Source organism: Athalia rosae, chromosome 3 (genome assembly GCF_917208135.1).
Source record: "Athalia rosae chromosome 3, iyAthRosa1.1, whole genome shotgun sequence".
NCBI lineage: Eukaryota > Metazoa > Arthropoda > Insecta > Hymenoptera > Athaliidae > Athalia > Athalia rosae.
Window position 1 is genome coordinate 7,241,202 of NC_064028.1, and position 22,529 is coordinate 7,263,730.

Sequence of the window (22,529 nt, forward strand, 5' to 3'; positions counted from 1 at the left end):
TGATGCACTTCAAAAGAGTATTGAAGATGAATAAAATTAAACGAATAAAAAAAAAGTTGTAAGAATAGATATATAGAAGGCTGTCTCTGACTAATAAAACTTCCGAGTAACAAAACCGAGACGTTATACCACGTGTACTTTCTCGTGTAACTATGATAATGATAGTTATGCAAATCTTACGTGGAATCCGATGAAAAATATTTTGCAAAAAAGAAAAAAAGTATAAATAAATAAATAAATAAATAAATAAATGAAATATGAACACGAAAAAAGTAGATACGGTAGTTCGAGCTATAAATTTATTTCGTTGATTCCGTTAGAATCGTTAACCCGTATTTTTAATATTTTTGAAAATTTGGGCATACGCGAAAGAAACGTGAAAAATGCAAAAAAAAAAAATACATATTTCTAGTTCGTTGCACACATTAACCCAGATATATTAGAACTGTGCAATTAGTAAGAGTTTTTTAATTTCAAATTTTTTCTTTTTCTACGACTATAAGTCAAAGCCGTGCAAGAATTAGCCAGCTGTACGCGAGTTATAACGACGAATATACATATACACCTTTGCGTCATATCAATAATTTTAATCAATCGATCAATTAATCCGGCGACGCGATTATCGCGAATCAACTGCTGCAATTGTACATAGTCTGGTATACCCATATTAATAGCAGTATTAGACGAACAATCGAAATATAAATTACAATTCTCATCGTTGATAAACGAACTTTAGCACACACGTATATGCGAATACTTGCAAAAGTATCACTTTCCAGAAAATACCGATGAAGATAAAAAGAGTATCGCTCATTCTCTTAATTATTTCGCCATGATAATTATATCCGTTCAAATAAATGCGTTTCATGACTGAGTACGTACACCTATACATACATATATATTTGTCGTTAAAACGAAGGACGCGCGAAAAAGGTATGGTTAGTAGGTATGTAGTATACCTTGTGAAATGAATGAATCGATCGATCGCGGTTCAAACCTCTGACAAAATTTTAGCGACACGAGGCGCTGCCGACATTTGACCCACCGCGTTTACGTATCCACATAGGACATTTACGCGTGTACATAATGTTAAGCTGTGTTTGCACGCTTTTAACGCCAAAATGATGTAAAACGTGTCCAGAAGAGTTGAGGTATTTTCACCAAAAATATTTTATATTTGTTCAAAGAAACGAAAATTTATAAAGAAACTCGTCGATACGATTCTCTTGATATCAAACTTGGAATTTTAGGAAATTTTTGCGAAGTCTGGAGTTATAATACGTACGAGGTTGTAATATTAGTTATGTAATCTTAGAACGCGTATAGCATTCCGTCACGGCCAGTCGATTCTATTCGAGTAGTTACAACCGCTGCAGTTACAACGATATTTTATAAGACAAGCGTGTAGACATTGCTCACGATATCGCTAAATACTTATAGATACGAATAAAGCAATAATAATTATATGTGAAACAATATACTGCAATAGTTATACGTGATAAATCAGCTGTTTAGTATTTATCTTATACACCAGTATTCCTTCGAATGTATAGGCGCGCATTTCACTTCCGTAAGCGCATCGTAATTATCAACAAAAGAAATGAATGAATAAATAATTGTCGTAAAAGCTACTCTACAACGCGGTACGAGTAATTCGCTCGGATTGGGGGATGGAAATTAAGACGGATCGCGGATCGATCGGAGTTTAAGTATAGATCATGTAGGTAAGTGAATCGCTCTAATAATAAGTGAGCTTTGTACTTAAGTTTGGTTTAACGCATAGCATTTAGTGTGGACGTGTAATATGTGTAACCAATACTCTGCCGACGTTTCTACATCGTCGGTTCGGTATTAGCTTTGGTTGGCTGGGGTGTCAACCGCTTCGCTTCCACAGTCGCATTCCACCGCACACGGTGCGTCAACTAAAAGCGGCTTTGCAGAGGTTGAGCCTACTACGCGACGACTACTATTCGAATTAGCTGGATCCGGTAGGCGGATATCTTTGCTCAAAAGATCGAGCAATGCCACGCGCGTTAAACCGCAAAATTTCGCTCATCGAAGCTCGGGTTACGGCCGCGTGCGACGAGTGTACTCGAATTTCTTCAACATTTTTCCTTCGGAATTTTCATTTCGAAATGCTGAAATGTTAATTCGGAAACGGCGAGCTCCGTGATAGCAGACAAAATTTTTCTATTCGAATTATAAATATTCCCGCGAATTTATTCGAATTTCGAAGATTATTATTTCACACTCACGTGACGTCCTGTGATTCGCACAATAACCGATAGAATGGAAGAAGAAAAAAACAAACGACGAACGCACTATCGACGATTCAAAAATTGACGAATCAGCACGCGCGATTATTTCGAATCTCGGACTTTGGATGTTCGAAAAATTTGAATCCGACACTCGCGCGCCCCACTTTCTCCAATCGTTATCAAAAGTGGATGTGCACCTCGATCGTTTTCCGTATTATTTTACACGAGCGGGTTCAGGGGGACGACGTCGATCGCCGCGAGGTTCGCGCGACGCCGATACGAAAAGAGAACTGAGAGCCGCGATACCAAAATGTCGTTGAGCTGGAGAGACGCCCGCAAACCCGACGCCGCGAACGCCGCCACGACGCTGAGCTTTCAACTGATCCAGCAGAGTTACATGTAACGTAACCCACATAGATACGCGTACCCGAATACCTTTTCTACGTGTGCGTTTGAAAATGCATACGTGATAACGCGGGAGATACTAGAAAGAAGGAAAGAAGCTAGAGCGGTAAAGTCACTCGCTCGAGCTACGCTTATCTTCAATTATCGGATCGATACCGCGTCGCGTCTTATCGTTAAACCGTATTTCTAATCTTCATCCAACTCATTTTGTAACCAGAGTCGTCTTTACTCCGATCCGTATAAACTCGGGAGATGCTAAAAAGTCATCTCTGGTTTTCGTCCACGCTATAATTCACGCATAACAATTGGCGCAGGTGTTTTATCTTTCGGCAACATTTAACAGGAGACACATGATCCATGAATCGCGAGGAAAGGAAAGGCGAAATTGAAACCGCACGATCGCTAGCCGCAGGCATACTAATAGAATTCTCGCTAATTGCTTCATATATGCCGACCATTCGCGAGACGACGATACGACGATAATCGCTTATTATTTTTGTACTACAGTTCGGATCGTAGTTGCGGTAGATCAGATTTACTTTACAAATTCACAAACAAGGTGTTAAGAGGAGTTCATATGACGCGGGATCACGTGTATAAACCGTAATTAGAGTTTGACTGGACACTTGAATACGTCTGTCGAAATAAATTGGCGATTTCTTTAATTGTCTTTCGTCTATTTCGGTTAATTTATCCCGGAGTCGGCTTGCGGAATGAAAAACAAAGCTCATCGTCGAATCCGAATGAAATGTGATCAGGGATTGTCGATCGATGGCTATGGAGATTTCACGGCAGTTTGTAAATTGTGATACAGATCGTACGCGTGTATCAGTTATATTTTGGCAAACTTGTACTCGCGTCGCGTTGCGACGATTCTTACCCCCTAGTTTCTCCCTTGCAGAGATTTTCAACCCCCGCCTGTAAACACACTGCGGATTTTTAGATATTCACTCTCCAATTTCGACTTAATACAGATGAGATTAAGGGGACTCTTCGAAAATTACACCAGCATCTCGTAGATATGTAATTTGGCAGCGGAATCCGCAATTGATAAAAAAAAAAAAAAAAAGTCAACCGCAAATTTCACGATGAGAAATTTATATTTTCAGCATACCCATGCAGATCGATGGGATATCGTCGGACTGAAATATCTCGAGCATTTTCAGCTTTGATTGATCACCGGAAACTCTTTATTTTCCCCCTTTCTCTGTCCTAATATCGCATCCTCTGTATCGCCGACGCATATCCACGCCCCGCATAGATCCGAGTGTATAAATATACACGAGTCCGTGTACTACGCGGCTGACCTCACGCGGCGGGAAAGCTTGAAAAATCTTTCAGAATCTGAATGATAAGCGGGTATCCGTCCATATGAGGTATTTTATATAGTCTGGCGAAATGAAGGATTCAAATTATTCATGCATAATAGATATACTATATTCATCGAGTTCATCGCGGAACGTTTTACTTATGCATCGTACACGTCCATATCATTTTTCGCATTGTTTCTTAATTAACTCTTTCTTTTGAAAAAATTAGCATACCGGTTCCGCCGATGATGAATACTGAATATAATAACTTGATATTTATCGAAAATCTATATCGTGCAGATATCGAATTTATAAAGCACTGTTAATGAATGTAAAAAATAATTATCTAGCCTCAAGGTCTCCGTATAGGTGTATATTATTTAAAAACATGAAAGACGAGAAGACGTTGAACTTGACGAGCGAAAGCTGTTCGAAAGAAAAAGCCAAAAAGGAACCAAAAAACGAACAGAATCAAAAATGACAGGTGGATAGAAATTAATTGAGTAGATACACGAAAAAATCGAAAAAAAAAGTTGGAGATCATTTAGCGAGTTATTTGTAGCAGCTCGTTTTCCCGTTACTAATTCCGTATACGCACATGCGCTATACGAGAGCCGAAAGTAATTTTGATCTCGAAAGAGAGAATATAATTCAGATGGCATTCGGTTACTGTGAAACAAAGTCTTTCTATTGTATGGAAATGGGTTTCACCCCGGGATATTCGTTTATGGATCGTATACATATACGTGGCGAGAATGAGTTTTCCATGGTCATAAAGTCGGGTCGAGTTATACGCTTTAATAATACACGTATGTAACGCGAAGAATTTTAGCGAAACTGCATGGGAGAATTCCCATCCCGTACCTTGTATTTTCAACGTATCAAGGCGAACAAAGTGGCTTCGTTGTTGAATTTTTATGAAAAAAAATAAAAAAAAATAAAAAAACTATACACACTGTCACTTCACTGTCATGTCCCGCACGAGTTACACAATAAACAATAGGCCGAAAACGTCACGATATCGTTTCCACGTGCAATGCAGAGAAAACCGAAAATTATACCACTTGTAATTGAAGAGGAAGAGAAAAATAAAATAAAATAAAATAGAACGTACTCTCTCGCCTCAATTTACACTCTGAATAATACCCACCGTCGTCCATCATTATAATGATAAAAATTTACCACCGTTTGCTCTTCACGTAAATGGCACACACAAGAGTAATTAAAACGTCTTCAAGTTCACGGCGGTGCAAATCGCCGTCTTAAATTCGTGGGGTTGCGTCAACGGAGTGGTTCGCTCGCCAAATTTTAATCTTCCCCATCGAAGACGGTGTTGCAATTTTCGAATCAAACGAGCTGTAAACTCATGGAGAAAAATTTTTGCTATATCGTACCCACAGACGTTTACATGATTGTTGCAATTCTTTCATACCGTGCACGCCTCATAATATCTCTAATATACCGGCATTAGCCAATTTGCCCACCGATTGGAACGCGGCCAACAGTCCATAGTACGTGTGCATCTTCTCCTGTATAATACCTTGTACACATCTAGCTTCGCAGAAGTTAGTACATCGGCAGGTAATAAACGATGGATATGATTGCAAGGATCTTTCGAGCTCCTCTCAACTTTGACCTCTGACCCGTGACCTCGTTGTTCCGCGCTCCGCGTCCGCGCTCAGACCGCATCGCCATTGGGTTAAATATCTCGGAGAAATTTCCGATCTTCGAATCAACGAACTCCAGGAGCTTGCGGATCGTCGCATATCGTCGTATCGTATTCTATTATTTCGCTGTGAGACTCGAGTATCGACGTAACGCGGTACTCCGCAAAGGATCCCATAATATTACGCGTGCAATAATTATCCAGAAGTAGTCGCGTATAAGTATTACGGTACCTGCAGTACGGGTAGTTTGGTTGCTCTAATTAGATCCGATCACAGCTACGGGCACAACAATGTAACGGTATACTCGAGAGATTAGACGAGCGTCATTACGTGTACAATAAATGCATACACGATTAGATGAGAAGGGGGAGGGGGGGAAAAAAAAAATAAGTAGATAAATAAGTAATGTAAATGTTCGTGAGACGATGAACTTTCAAATGTACAATAATATGGTGTTAAAGCCGCACCGTGTAATCCCAAAGAGTTTAAATGGTTAGAGCGATGAAAGAGAGCTTATATTCCTCATTCATTCCATCTCGGTAGTCGCAGTCCTTTCCATAGCTAACTAACAATTTACTCTTTACCATGCAAATTAATTATCCCGAGTAAGGGATCGGCGATGTTAATTAAAGCAGGTTCAATCAGCGTTAATTATACTTTGGTTCTATTCTTTGTAAAATAAGAAAAAAATAGGTAAAAAAATTATTGCGGAACATCGTTTGACATCGTGAGTACGAGTCAGTGCACGAAAGTCGGGATAGCGTCGAGATGGAGTGGCGAGGAATTCTTAGTCGATAAAAACTGCACATTGTCGATCGTCGCGGTTGATCGCCTTTCCTAGGTGCGGGAAGAATATTATACGGTAACCGTATCAAATGATCGCATACCACATATCGCGTAAATCGCTGGTTCAAGCGCCACTTTTTTTTTTTTATTTTAAATACCAACGAGTTGTCGATCAGGAAATGATCAAGGCTGATCTGCAGTTCGATTGAAAATCGTTAGCAGCTGATATTCCGGTGTCTATTTGCGCACGCTAAAATCTCGGAATAGTTAAGGACTACTCATAGCTTCATCGTCTGGACCTGGACGCGCTTTTCGTCCGTGATCTCACGTTCGCTTCGCGTCGAGCGTACACGAAAGTAAAACGTCTAAAAAAATCTTCTAGCAGACGCGCGGACCGCAGGGTCTGCGGAGTAGCTTCTAATAATTCACGTACAAATATTCTTCGGTAAATATTTTTTTCAAGAGGAGTAAAGAAGACGTTCGTTGACGTCACGAGAACCTATATGTAGGATATGCAGAGACCGTTTGTGTTACGTGTACGTGCGAATAGAAAAATCAGAAAAATGTTCACGTTACGCGGACGCGGCGGACATTTTTGTTCTTACATGATCGGGAGAATTTTATCTGCTGAGTTGCACGATTTAAAAATTGCAGTCTTCCCGCAGATCTTGCGTAAGGAATTACATACCTATTCGCGATCTACATTGAATGGTATCGCGAGGTTTTACGATATCTAGGTTGAATCGAGTGTTACATATTCTGCATCGGCCACATAAGGACAACGTTTGCACAACATATTCGATATGTACCTACCTCGTTTCACGATTTACATACAGGAACACCAACGAAAGGGCTTCGCGTGAGCGATCGAATTAGCGAACTGGGTTGTACCTAATCGTAATTATTACATATGTGGAGCGAACTAAAGCTCGAGACAACGGTGGAAAGACGAATGAGGAATGAATTTTTTTCAACGAGCGATTTGAAAAATTTTTTTCACAGTAAGAATTGTATAATTAAACTTTGCGGAAGATCGACATCACCAGCTCGTTTTCGTTCGCAAGTTTACGAGGTGTCAAGTGCAGGTGATGACAACTAGATCAAACATTCGCTGCGTTAGAAGAAGTCAGTCGTGGTTTTTTGGTATTAAAAATTTTTAGGACGTCGAAGTAACGAGCTCTCCTACGGAATTGCGTCAACAGATTCGCAGCATCACCTGCAGTTAGCATCTTTTCTCAGGGACACCGAGTCGATAAACTCGTTTCAAATTTGTATAACGAACGCTTTTCTTGGAGATGCCGATGAAGCAGAAAAAAGAACCAATTCATCTTCAGGTACATTATGAATGGAATAAATTCAACGAGTGATGATATTTTATGGAGGAAAAAAAAAAAAACTTTCGTTGAAAAAATCATAATCGAATAACCTCGATTCCATAACTTCAGCTTAGCGTGAGAGAGAACGGAAAGTTTTTTTGTTCTTTCCTTTTTTCTAATACATAGAATATTATACATGCGATACGGATTTTCACTTTGACACAAATATTTAATAACATTTTTGCAATATTAATTATTATACTTTACATTACAATATTACCAACAGTTATAATAGTTTATATATATTTTCCACACGCGTTAATTTGTGCTATTGAGCATAAATATTACAAGAGCGAACGTTAAATCATGTTTTACATTCGTACAATACACTGCAGTGCACAGAAAAGGCAGGGAGAATTTGCGCGGTGGAGCCTAGGAAGCCTAGGAAGCACAAATAGGTAATATCAAGATAGAAGGAATGAAAGAAAGAACAAATACCGTGCAACGAACGATGCATCAGGTGTATAAACTTCGCTGCTAAATTCCAACACTCTCTCATGTGCCAATTGCTAAATAGAGTGACGCATATACACAAGTTAGAATTATAAGCTAATATAAACTTACGAGAAGAAAAAGAAGAGAGAAAAAATGTTGTGGAGGCTCATTTAGAATCCGCACGAGATCCGAAGTTCGTATTTAAATTTAGTATGATAAAAGGAACCGAATTTGACCGAATCGAAATCCAAATCGGTTGCGGGGTGTGATTTGGTTTAGTTTTTTTTTTTTTTTGTTGTCAATTATACTTTTTTGTCTATGAGAAAAAAGGGTTATTCGATTCTTTCAGTGTACGCGGGTTTAATTAAATCTCGTAATACACTTTGCATTTTTACGTTAGCGAAAGGCTTCGGGGAATTCGAGTAATTCGCGATTAGATTCACATAGGGATAACACGTATGTACATTGTACTTATACATAGTCTTGGCGGTGCTAATGAATATATGGATTCTTTTATGTACTTGACAATACTGTTTGAGACCTATGACATTACAGGTTATTTGTTAAATCCCTTACATCAATCGAATCGTTAAAACAACGTACATCGAAGATCGGTCTGTCGAGATTAAAGAAATATCGGATGAGATCGAAAAACCCATTCACAGAAATACCATCTTTGTTGCTGCATATACGTCCGACGAATTATGTAGAATTTAATTATCACGAAATCAGATCTTCGACGATGATTAGAATATCTTTTTTGTCGACAAAATTTATCTCTAATATACAAATGTAAATCGTACCACATGCATAAAAAGTAGAAATATCAAAAAAAGTGTGCCCGTATGCGTGATGTATACTGCAAAAATCGTACATGTAATCATCACGCACCTATCAAAAGTTTTATTTCATTCGCCGCCAATCTATAAATTTTATCGCAGATATAATATCGATGAACGTTTAATTAGACGCGCGCAAGCTGCAGGGATATACTAATAAAAAAAATAGATCATGTATCTTATTTATTGTTGACAAGCGAAGCAAATTAGTATATATATATATATATATATATATATATCGCTTTTACCGTAAGTACATATAAAGTAAAAAATTACATAACTCGAAGACCAGATTGTTCCGTTGCAAAGCTTGTGGTGTAGGTAATAGGTATTTTCCGTTGGTCGATTATTCATTTCTTTTGTGAAAAAAAAAAAAAAAAATTTCATAGAAAATAACGAATGATCACGATCATTACGTACATATGCGATAGCTGTTCCGTGTGTCACGAAATATGTACAGATAATTTTCCACCCGTATTATCTGGCGTAGAATATTTGAGGTGAACATAAAATTGTCTGCACTTACCTTGAGAAGTTGAAACGAAATATTATTACATGATGTACGAAGGATATATTGTTCCCGTTATTATATATGAACGAGACAGCTGTATGTGTGTCTAATCAATCCTCGGAAACATGAATCCGTCGACTGAATTAGGCTGGGAATAAAACTAATCGAGATATCGTAATTTTTTTTACTTTTCAGAGCAAAAAAATGGCGATAACTCGAATAATTTTACAGATAGATCAATTTGGCTTTAGTTTCGGATTCCTGACATCAAAATACATAAGATTACCCTAGAAAATAATTTTTTTTTGTATATTCAGTTTTTAGCCCCAAATCGAAAAAAATTCCAAGGGGTACCCCTTTGGATTTTTTCGATGTTTGGGCCAAAAATGAAGTATTTTTAAAATCGATTGTAGGGCACTTTTCTTACGTATTTTGATTACAGAAACACGAATCCGTTGAGAAAATTGAGCCACGAATTTTTCTCATCGAGGTTTTTTTTAATTTTTCTGCTCCGGAAAGCGAAAAATTGAGACGATAACTCGATGATTTCGCTAGATGGATCAATTCATCAAACAAATTCAAGAAATTCCTCAAGCATATAAACGAGAAATTATAATACAACAGACAACAAATAAAATTCAAGTACCAACACAACAAAGTTCACGGGGAATTCGGATTGATATTACTTGAGCCGCACAGTTCAGCTTCATGTCAGAAACTCGCTAAAAGATATACTGATTCTTCAAATTTATAAAAATTGGTTGAAATACTCACTGAAGTAGTTTAGCGTCTCCCGTATCTGATCCGGGGATAACTGTAAATCAACGTCGTCTACTTTCAATGCTGGTGTCGGGATGAACCAGTCAGCGTTTTCGTAACCTGTGTGAAAAATTGAAAATTTTCTGTACCCCACAATTTTCAAACGCACGACTCATCTGTATAAATATTAATTAATTTCGGTGAAATTAAAATTCTCCCCTCGAGGATGAGTAAATTTATTCTTTCGTTTCATCGTCAGTATGCATATAACCGTATGCATGATGGGTAATATTATATCTCGTAGTCCGCTGCACCCCATTGAACTATTTCCTAATTCAGGGTCGAAAATATAAGCGTATCGTATTACGACACACGCGTGTCATTGTGACTCAAAATCGCAGGGTGTGGTTATACAACCTGCACGCGAAGGTGCGGTTCAAAGGTAAATGGTAAGTATGTATGTACGTGAGATACATATAATACGGTGCACACGTGACATTATGTGAAGTTGATGGTCACATACGAATATCCCGTAATTTTATTTATTCAACATCTTAGTAGTTTAAAAATCAAACAAAAATCCATTTTTTTCGAATGCATTTATAAAACCGACCGGATAGATTCGTGCGTACGGATGAGAAATCGTCGAACTATATATGTAACGCCCTCCGTAAATAATAATTTCACATATGAAAGTTGATACAAATTATTGGTCGTTATATTCCTATACAATCTCCTAAATATTTTCTCATACGTTATTGAAGATACCGGAAGTAAAGGGGTACCTCTATTCGTACGTTCGCGAGTGGATGTATAAAATTTGTCAACTGGAAAATTATCGAAATTATAAAATCACGTATAGAAAAAGAGAAACTCTACAATACCCCAGCGATAATCATATCCTCGCAAAATCAACGAAACTAAATTATTTGTTTAAAGAAAACCATCAAATACAACTCCTGTATATGTTCGTTCATTTTATCACATCCCATCAATGATAAAAGTAAAATCAGGCTGACATCAAGGTTATATTTTCGATCACAATATTCTTATAAAAAAATATTTCATTACAACTGACCGCCTGAATACCCCCTGTACAATCCGTTTGCGTATTCAATCATGTAGAATATACTCGATGAAAAAATTTGCACGCTCGAGTTACAATCAATGTTCAAAGTCGCGTAAGCGGTTGATCGGTTCACAGTTCGAAGACACGTATATCTATAGCGATCAAGCCGGAAGAATTTTTTCCAAGATACTTTTCGACGAAAAAAAAATAAGAGAGGGAAAGAAGGTTCGCGAGCAATTGACACATCGGTTGTACCGATTGCGTTCACGTGTCCATCGAGAACTTCTGACGCGATTTTTTGAATAAGGAATGAAAAAGTTGTCCGAGAAAAACGAAGAGAAAATGAAAAATGAATAGATAAAAATGAGAAAAACTCACCTTGGAACTGCGTAAGAGTGTCGGCGCGAAGACGGTACCTGGGAATCTGTTCTTCTAGTAAGCTAATGATCTCTACCTCCGGAAGTTCCCCGCCACTGCATACCTCTGCAACATACAAACAGCATCCCGTTGTAGCGACTCCCGCTGCACAACATATACATATACCTAGTACGTCCAGAGTACACGTATTATATCTATACTTAAAATATGCACACGGAATTATCTCCTCCATTTACAGCTGCAGCAGTTACCGCGGGTAAAGTAAAAATTGGCAACATGCAAAATCTCCCTCTGAAAACAAGTGCGTATAATAATGTGGTGCGCCGTAAGATTTCTCTGAGGAAAACGAATAAATGAATAATCCAGGGTCAAGAACCAGAAGATCGTGGACCACATTTTTCTTACCCTCGCTGCGACCAACCAAGATCTCGTTGAATAAATTTTTACTCTTTATTTTTACCTATAATTTTTCACTCACATCCAATTTCAAGTGATTAAATGATTATTTGAAATTAAGGTTTCATGAATTAGTCAAAGCATATGTGGGTTACGAGATAACACGTTTAGTTGTACTATATACCACAGGTGATGCGGGTTAGCGGTAAAGTGTTGCAAAAAAGAGTCATACCTGATAATATATGACTTATATAGCAGCTGGGCCTATACATATGATGTTACAATGGAAACCTGACCAGGTATAAGGTGCATTGTACTTTATAAATACGATCCGGTTTTACACGCTATACGTTACCTACGCTACGTATACCTATATGCGAACTATGCAATCTACACATACAATAGGGGGTGGTAGTGGTATAAAGTTACGATCAAATTAGAACGAAGTTGTTATTTCATACGGTTTCACTGTACGTCATACGCGCAACCTGCACTGCACGGGGATACTGTCTATAAATACATATATTCGTATACGAATGTAGACAGCAATTTGTTAGGAAAAAAAAAAAAAAAAAACAGCTGTGCGATGATAATTGAATTAACGGGATTCGAATTTGAAAGACATCAAGGGATTGGAAATTTGTTTTTCATTCGTCAATCTACGCGTTGTAATTTAGTTGAAAAAGTTTAGTCAAAGTCAAATTTCGAGCTGTGGTGCATCTTTCTTTAACATGCTGAATCTCAATGTACGAAAGCAGCAACGAGAGCAAATGTCAAGGTTTTCTTTTAACTAAGGAGCACCTCCCTTCACTTCTTCACCTTACGTGCACTGCAACATGGGCTAGCTGATATGAAGCAAGTTCTTTCATTTTTTACATAGTTTCGACCGCGCCTTGATTCATTCCATAGATTATTCAACGGTGTACTTTTCGACAACGTACCACACCGCCTACTTCCAATTTCAAGTTACAGATGCGCTACCTATGACATGATAAAACTGTGGCGAACATGACAATTTTTCAGAAAACCGCTTCGGATTCGGGACGTAGGTGATAATTCGCACTTTTACGGCTACCCGTGTCTCATTCGTCGAAGACCAACTTCAAAAAACTTATTACAGCATAAGGATTTTTTTTAATTCACTGACCTGCGGTCATGGCAAAGTATCTTGCGATTTGAGTTCACCATGCGTCAATTGCATCATCTGACGCGAAATAACGCCAATCAGATTCGCCTCCACAATAATTCACCTCAGTTCGTTGAATCGAAATGATCTTACGAGGGTCCAGATTGAGGGGTTGGAAAAATTAATCGTAATCCAATCGATATTTTAACCGATTAAATACTATCGGGCGTTGAAAATTAATTGCGTTAATTACACGAGCCAATTATTCGTATAGTACCGAGGTTTGTCCGTCCGGAAGACATCGCATCGCGTGTTTTTAGCATCAAACTCACGGGACAGTTGATGAAGAGCTTGCAAAAAACGGCGTCGGCGCATCAGAGAAATAACACACATTGACAGAGGATTATATCGATGTGCAGCTAATGTCAATTACATGTACGAGAAGCTTCTGTAATGTTATTAAATATGAACCCTGAATGAACTGGAATTCGACATTGAACTCTAATTAGCTTCTATCCAATTTTACGCGACCCCCGATTAAGCGATGGATAACGTAAAATCATCCAACATAGAATTTTTACTTCATTCTAATCGGGGAGGAAAAAAAAAATCTTTGCGAGCTCGAGTTGACGAGGAATGAAATTTAAAAAATTATTCGAAGCACCGGATTCTCTCTCCCTTCACTTACATATTCTCACCGTAAAGAACCTAGGTAGGTAATAACATGCACAAGCATTTTTCTAGTCGCATACCTTTCACCTTAATTTCGCTATTAACGTGCTATTTACATGTAAATACTTATAATCACATATTTATACTACTCATGCGTTTCCACCGACTTGAATTTCTTCTCTACCATCACTCTAATCATTATGATTAAATTATAACTAAATTTCAAAATAAATTAAAAAGTTTTCGATTTCCAATTTAATTTTTCCTCCGTTAACCCTGTGTAATAATTCAAATCAAGTAGACCAATAAATTCATTGGTTCGTTTTTTTTTTCTTACAAGACTATTGATTTCCAAAATCTTCTATCGATCCCGGGTACATAATGAATTGTTATCGTTGGATGGTTAAATTAATCGACAGGTATATTTGAGCCGTAGATACGAGAAGTGCATAAAAGTTATAAACAATATAGTGCTGCCGTCTCTGTGCTGCCGCCGGAACTACAAGCTGAGGAATATTGCTGGACGGTAAGTCAACTTCGTGCAGATCGATAAATTCGTTCAAACACCTGCAATCTACATTTCCAATCGAGTCGAGGTACGTGCAGGTACTCGTGCAGGTATATCGTACAGAAAACGCCGATTGCTATTTCAAACCGACGGAGCACGAATGGTAACTGACAATAAATTCAAAGCACATTTTACACTCGAGCGTATGCTGCATCTCATGTCAGTAATATTCGACAGTTACGCAGACAAATTTATTCGCATACGTCACGGACCTTTCAAATTAATTATCCTCAAAAAATTATCATTATTAATATAATTGTTATTGTTTCTCATTATCGGGTACGAGGAGTTACGTAAGCGTCGAGACGCTGAGACTTATTTGTTACTTCACTGCCGAAGAGATGTAATGAAGAAGTTTTTGTTCTCGACTCCAGTTTTTTTGGATTTTTTTTCATTTCCACACAAAAAAAGCAGGAGCAAAATATGGGCGATTCGAGATAATTTTATTGCGAGATTGTGGCGCCGATTGGTTAGCAGCTCGCCGCAAGACCGCGGACGATTGATCAAAAAGCGGTAAACAGTTTTATCGGAGATACCATGAAAAATCTGAACCTGCGGGCGTGAAACCCATCAACGAATGAAAATTTGACTGTTCGAGGACACGATTTCGAAAGAGATAGGAGAAAAAAGAGAGGAAGGAAAAGACTTTTCGTGAACATTACGAAATTCATATCACGTGTGTTTCATATATACATCCGGAAAGTCCAATAAAACCAATAAGATATGATCAATTGAGCGTCGTATAAATCTGGTATAAGCCGGTTCTCAAAAAGCAATTCCTTCAACGTCGTAATATCCAAGTAAAACGGACGAGTATGAACTATAAATGTTCAGCTAATCAAGCAACGTGATATACAGTTTTCGCTGTGAATGCACAAAACCTGCGATTAGATTCCACCAGATATGTTACGATCAAATTAATTCACGATAACGATAATTTGGAGTCATCGAAAATAGCAATTATCAATTTTCAATTTTCAATTCGCAGTACGCTGAATTATATCGATGCTAAGGTCGTGAATGGAAGAAAAAAAATAAAAATCAACCGATCAAGACGATTTGGGTTAGATAAAACGCACAGAATTTTAGTCATACAATATAAAAATGCGTTATTTCCGTAAAATCAATGTACCATCTCGCCACTTGTTGAGAATCGTCTCTCGTCTTTCACGTAGATCTTTTAGCCTTGCCGGGCCGGTTGGCCGTCCGTTTCGTCCGGAACCCAAGAACATAATTTGTCACCACCTGCGGTGCAGGTGAGATTTTCCGCTTCCTCCGCCCGTTTTTCAATCGATTGATATTATTTGTTCGATGAAATTTTTTTTTCTTTTTATATCTTTCATATATTATCGCGGACGTTTTATGTGTATAAATTACCAGTTTTTTTTTTTTACAGATTTTGAAATGGAACGAATCCACCGCGATTACTATAGACCAGTTTCTTACGTACGGCTTCACTTTATACTTTAAAGAGGTCAAAGTATATATACGTCAAATCTGGCTGTCCGAGCCTTATTCTTCAAGAAAGTGCGATACAGTTTCTTATTCTGCAAAGAAGACTATTACCAGTGAATCAACCAAATGAAGCACCGACGACGATTTCTTTAGCTCGTTATTTTCATTACTCGGCATTTTTACAACCATTTGATAAATTGCGCTGGAAAGACAGAAAATATTTGCTTGTAGGTGCGTTAAGATTTCGAGGGAACTGCAGATCGGTCATATGTAAAAAGTAGAAAAATGTCTTCTGCGTAGGAATTCACGCATCTTTGCACATGTATACATGTAACGATAATTAGAGTCCTTTTTGTTCTTCCAATTCACAAAAAGCTCCGGCTACCGTTGCGTAATAGCTAGGGATCTTGAACACATCAACGCGGCTTTTTTTCGCGGATTTAGAACACTTCACCACCGAAGTTTATTAATAGCACCATTCATACGTTGCACAGGTGGATGAGCGTATTCGAAGCATGAAAAAATCAGCTCGGTTACGTAGAATTTAAAAGATTCTCAACCAATCATCGCGATCGATTAGTGATTAAGAATTATATTGCAAAACGGAATTGTGACAGACTTTCGAATTTTGTTCCCTTCTTTTTCACTTTATTTCTGCTCCGCGAAAAACTCAACACCGTGCATAAATACGTGTGATTACCGATGTCTGGTGTTCCTATCGCGCGTTTTGTACGTACGTGATAATTTTCATCTATAATTATTATACTATTAGTTATGCGTCTGGAGATCGAACTCTTCGATACCGATGTGCGAAGGCGCGAACGAGGAGTAAGTAACTCGAAGAAGAAGAGAAGAAGAAGTAGAAGAGGCTGACGACGTTGAAGAAGTGGTTAACATAGAATAAGAATAGGAAGAAAATAAGGCGGCGTCGCGACGCTTCGCGTCCTCCCTTGGTAGGTAGAGGCGACAAGAATATCGCCGTGACCACACCGATGCCATGGCGACTGGATTGAAGCCAGCTCTAAATTTCAACCCATTAGATTTGTAATTGTAGATCTACACGTACGAGGCGAGATACGTTCGTAGCGACAGTTTATACGGACTGCGATTGACGGCTCGAAAGGCGAGGCGGATCGTACGGACGCGGAGAAAAAACAAAACTTGAAAAAAAAGAACAAAGGTAAATCCTCCATCGAGTGAAGATTCAAGATTCAAGGCTCAAGGCTCGACGCTCACAATCAGCTGCTTTTCGGGACGGCCCTGAGTAACCTTCGCGCGAGAAAGGGACATCAATCTCAGAAGAGATCGATCAAGACCCTGTGTAGGAGCCATATTTAGATATGCTACTTTCGTTGGGAACGCCGCGGATACTAACTGCAGAAGGAACAACGACCGCGCTTCCCAAATCGAAAAGGCGATTAGTGGGATGCGTTGGCGCACAGATCGAGAAATTAATTGAACATTTAATTTTTCATTTTGTCAATTCGGACAGAAAAGGATAATGCAAACCATATTTTTGGAACTGGTTTGGCAACAATTTTTATGGGCATTAACGCGAATCTTCTGTTTCAGTGGGTCATTTGAATACCTTGCGAAAATATCAACGACAAGTATTATACACGTTATACTCATTTGCGGTGTAACGTGTATCGGCGATCGGAGTAACAACCTCACTATTAAATAATCCACTTGATTACGATGCAGATAAGCGAATATAGCACGTGACATGTATAACAGAATAATGTGCGACCCACAGCTATACCACTAGCGCATTACGGCGTTACTTCGAGATTGTTCAGAGGCTAACCTCCGATTTTTATCGGATTTTTCGGTATCCTCACGTATTTTTAGCTCAGGAATCCGAATATACTCGGTAAATTAATCTACCTAACAAATTAATCGAGTTATCGTCAATTTTGTTTGATTTTAGGATAAAAATATTTATACCGAAAAGTAGGTATTTCACGAAGCGAAGTCTAGGCTCCTAAATCTTCGCGTTGGCCTATTTCTAGTGTCTATAGAGAGTTACGAGATTCGACCGGCTATACGTTATTTCGGTAGCCTAAGCTTTCAACCATCCGAACCGGTGCATCAGAGTTCGTTAAATTCGACCGAATTTTGATGTCATCTCCCATTTTACTCAATGGTCCCTCCGCGACGTAGCGAGCTGATCATGTGCTTTGAAAAAAAAACATATCTTCCGCAACGAGAAAACGTCAAAAAAAAAAATGTAAAGAAAAAATTCTCCTCTCTCCATCGCTTGGAGCGATGCCAAAAATTTGTCAAAATATGATTCGGCATCTCAAATTATTAAACCAGCAGACTATTAATTCACCACACACTACTGTAATATGAATTAGCATCAATATTTCATAAACTGACCCCATAGAATTGTTGCTATTGGAGAAATCAATGATCAATAGAACAATTTTGTGGATAATCGATAGAGCCGGTGCTAGAAAAAAATGGAAGAAGAGAGGGGTAACGTTTAAAAAATTGAAGCAAAGTAAAAAAGGAAAGAGAACCAGGTCGGAGAATATTAAGAAAAAAAAAAATAGTTGCTAATGGCAAAATAAATATATAATTACATTAGGTACTGCAGAGATCGTTTTTGAGTCTCGACGATATTACACGTGTTGCGTAATGGCTTGAAAATATATTATGAAGAATAATACAAGTTGCGTGCTTCCGAGCAATATGATTCTGTGTTTCATATGATATACAGAGAAGCTCATTAGACAGTAACAGCAAATTTCAACGTGGCTTTCTCCGCGCGAGAAGATTTATAAATTTTTACAAAAGAAAATTGGAAATTATGAATTATTAAAGGCAAGCGGAATTTTAAACAAAATTTCAAACAATAAACAAAATAAAATTCAAAGAAGTTGTTACTAAGCGAAATTACAGTGTACATCTCGCACGGTCTCAGATCGATGTATCTTTATAATTGCACAAGGTTAACGAGTTCCGCATGTGTACGACATAGTAGAAAACAGCTGTGTTTTATTATTTCGTTACTTGTTCCGATAACAACTGTACTGTAATAATAAAAATTACTCAAATTTTTTATTTCAAGTTTGCGACAATAAATGAAAAGAAAAATAAATTATCGCGTTATACAACCGCGTATTATGCACACTTTTTTTTCTTCTCTTAACTGCAATTGTGCAGCAATGACATAGAGAAAAATAAGAGAGCGTGTGTACACGTGTGTATAAAAATTTCTATATCTACAAACGTAGCATGTGTCGAGCTACGCGTGTATCTGTACCTACACCTAAGGAAGACGTTCAGTAGACGTATATTCATCTGTATCTATTTGTCTGTCTAATATCAAAAAATAACCGAAGGTAAAGTAGGGAAAGACGATAAGATAACACGTAGAATAAGCTATACAGTGCCTAATAATACTCTGCAAGTAACATTTCCTATCAAGACGCGAAGTAATGGTGATAATGAGAATCAGAAAATCGGTATGATAATTGCTCAAACGAACTTTTGGCGAAAGTTATCGGATATGGAAATGATGATTGCCCTAGAATAATAACGTATGGTATCATACGTGTGATGTTTTTTTTTTTTTCATGGAACGAATAAGGTGCACATCGTTTGCGAGAATGATCACAATAATTATAATGATGATGATGATGATAATGATGATGATGATGATGATGATGATAATGATGATGATGATGATGATGATGCGGAGATGAAGGTAATGATGATGATGATGATGATGATGATGATGATGATGATGATGATGATGAGGGGAGCGCCGAGTCCCGAGCCATAGCGCATTATCCCGCATAGCGAAGTAATCATCGTTTGCTACGGTGCCCAATGGCTGCATCGCCGCGTTGGGTTCCGCCACCGCCGTCTCTGTCGCCATGAAACCATGAAACTCAGCTGCTCTCTTATATAAATTCTTGTATGAGCCTTTGAACAAGGGCAGTTTGCGGTGGAGCTTCTACCAGTTGACAACTAAGATTCTTTCGCAATCTTCGCGGCATAAAAAAGAAAATCTCAAAGCTCGATTAAACAGTCAAGACGCAGAAGAGACTTGCTAAAGTTTGGCTATACGTACACAACGCATAGAACAATTAGTGCGAGCTTCGCGGTGCGCCGTTAACTGTTGCGAACCTTCGCTATTCCTTTCGATAATATTCATTCGCTTTTACGGTATAAGTGATAAAAAATAAAACCATCGCATCAAGAACAACAACCCTTCGATATCAGCCTTTACCTCTTCGGAGGTAAGGCATGTGGATTTCAACCAAGAACGAGAAAATAATAAAAACTCTAATTGCATCGACGTTGATTGCGTTCTAATGGGACCTCGCCGACCGGTGAGGTAGAGTGGGTGATCGCAATCGCCGCATGTGCTGCATTTATAACAATCACCAACGTGTTATAAAATTATCTCAACGAATTTTCGAATGCGACCCTCGAGCTTACGTGTTCAAGATCAAATGTCAGTAGTATTCGCTATCGATTCAACTGTGTTTACCTAACCAGCTGTACGAGATGTAAACCTCCGAACTTGCTTATAAGTTCAGAAGAAAGTTCCGTAAGAAGTAAAGTAAAGGGAGTCCGCATGGTTGCAGAATGTGCATATTTCCCTATGATTCTAATTAAAAGTGCTGCCGAGGGTGTTCCAATTTGGCGGGATATGAAATCAGATTTCGGAACAGACTTTTCCGTGTACTTGGGAAGTGATTAATACCGGTGTTAATCCGTTCAAACGTGACATGCGGGTTATTTAATTATAATTTCTCACCGGTAATTGTCTCGGCGTCGCAGGTGGACGCAGGTGGAGGGGCTGCGGATCGAAAGCGGGCTGAGGCGTTCAGCCTGCGTGCGACCTTGAGGCCGTGCAGGGAACTCCTCGCCCCGTCCAGGTTTGCGACGACGTCGTCAGCCTCGACTGCTATCGAGGCGGATCGCTTTGGACCCGCAACATCCTCAACGGAGGCCAGCTTGGATGCGGTGGCGACGCGGATGCCCGCCTCACCTTCCTTGAAACAGAAATTAAAAAATTTAAACATCACGCGTTCGAATCGATCGTAGAAACGCAGATGAAATTGAAAAACACTTGTCGTACATGTACAATGTATTGAACAGGACGAAGACAATCGAGACATTCCAATTTCTTTTTTTCGTACCAATTTTCGATCTCGAAATCCGTCGAGCTCTGAGGGCGCAAAATCAAATCATATCGAACTCTATATGTGAATGAATAGATGGTACACCCAATTATATATAGGGAGACAGACATAAGAGTGTGGTGATAAAACTCGATATCAAGCGGACGTTTATAAGTCTGTAATAATTTTTCTAAACGACATTCAGTGCGCGTAATATGCGAGGGTAATAATAATCCAGTGACTTGTAATCCATAGCCTGTGATAAATAATCAGTACGAGGTTAGACTGCAGTGTAACTCAGAATCACGGTAAAGATATTTAACGTCTTAATCCAATTAACGAGCAGATCAATCATCGCAACGAGCGAGAACGGTATACCAACGACTCGGGTATAGGGAGACAAAAACCGAATTTTTTTTCTTTTCCACCACAGAATCCGAAAGAACAAACGGTGCACGATACACGCGTGCGTCTTCGCGGTCAATGCGGATTCTCTGTCGTACAGTAGTCGCGGACGTAATACGTATGTATACATGTATACATAAGTATCGATTCATTTTGTGAATGGAATCCTGGTGAAGGTCGACTACGACCGACTCCCGACACGTTTAATCCAGGAAATAAACATTCTCCGAGCCCTAGCTTCTCACGTAAAATTAGCGAAGAGGTGGTCGCGGTTTTCTCTCCGGGAAAAATCATTGTCGTTTGACGATATCGTGAATGAAAAATACTCGAAGGAAGCCCGATCGGTGATACAATATGAATTAGCCGTACACCGTATCGATGTATCAGAGCTTCGCTTCGCGCTACAAGTTCTCCAAGTTCATTGATATATCCACACGCTATACGTACAGATAGCGATGAGCTTATTATACACACGTGTTTCCTCCGAAGTATGACGTATACTAGTTATATGTGGGTACATTGATGTTACACACGCGGTCGTTGATAGAATTCATAATTGAGCAAATTGCCGACGACGACCACCGCATCACAGAACGGGGACATCGACCATACATTTTGTAACGCTATAGAAATACGGATGAATCATTCGTCGCGTATTAAACATCAGAAGGCACGTTACGAAGCGTGTGTATCGTACGTACTTAATACCATCTCCGACGATGAGTTGAAAGACGGACCATTGGGTCATAACGTGGGAAATTGTATTTAGGAGAAAAAAAGATAGAAAAATTTACGAGAAAATTGAAGATATTGATCGGTGAAAAATCTGTTAGACTTCGACTAGCTGAGGGTGAAAATCGTAGTCACTCTAGTTTCGACGGTATAATCTAACGCGATGGCATCGAAGAAATTCCGGGACTCGAAACTGGGAGCACGAAATTCCTCATTTGCGTTCAGGAGTAAATAAAGC

General features: G+C 38.7%; 2 protein-coding genes across 6 annotated transcripts in view; one reads left to right on the forward strand and one right to left on the reverse strand.

The window, feature by feature from the left end:
- Positions 1-22,529, reverse strand: part of LOC105689960 (trafficking kinesin-binding protein milt) — a 44,800-nt gene that overhangs the window by 19,859 nt on the left and 2,412 nt on the right. Inside the window, exons 2-4 of one of the 4 annotated variants that reach the window (XM_012407364.4) lie at positions 20,788-21,025; positions 11,794-11,898; positions 10,362-10,466 (exon numbers count right to left, since the gene is read on the reverse strand). In XM_012407364.4, the coding sequence (XP_012262787.2) occupies positions 10,362-10,466; positions 11,794-11,898; positions 20,788-21,025 (448 nt within the window). Of the gene's footprint in view, positions 1-2,255; positions 2,549-10,361; positions 10,467-11,793; positions 11,899-13,336; positions 13,356-15,687; positions 16,888-20,787; positions 21,026-22,529 lie in introns of those variants that run through there. The other 3 variants (XM_012407368.4, XM_012407369.4, XM_012407365.4) reach the window with 3 other exon arrangements.
- Positions 21,058-22,529, forward strand: part of LOC105689976 (broad-complex core protein isoforms 1/2/3/4/5-like) — a 68,439-nt gene continuing 66,967 nt past the window's right edge. For both annotated transcript variants that reach the window (XM_048652802.1, XM_048652805.1), the window contains exon 1: positions 21,058-21,462. The gene's annotated coding sequence lies outside the window, so the exon portion shown is untranslated. The remainder of the gene's footprint in view (positions 21,463-22,529) is intronic.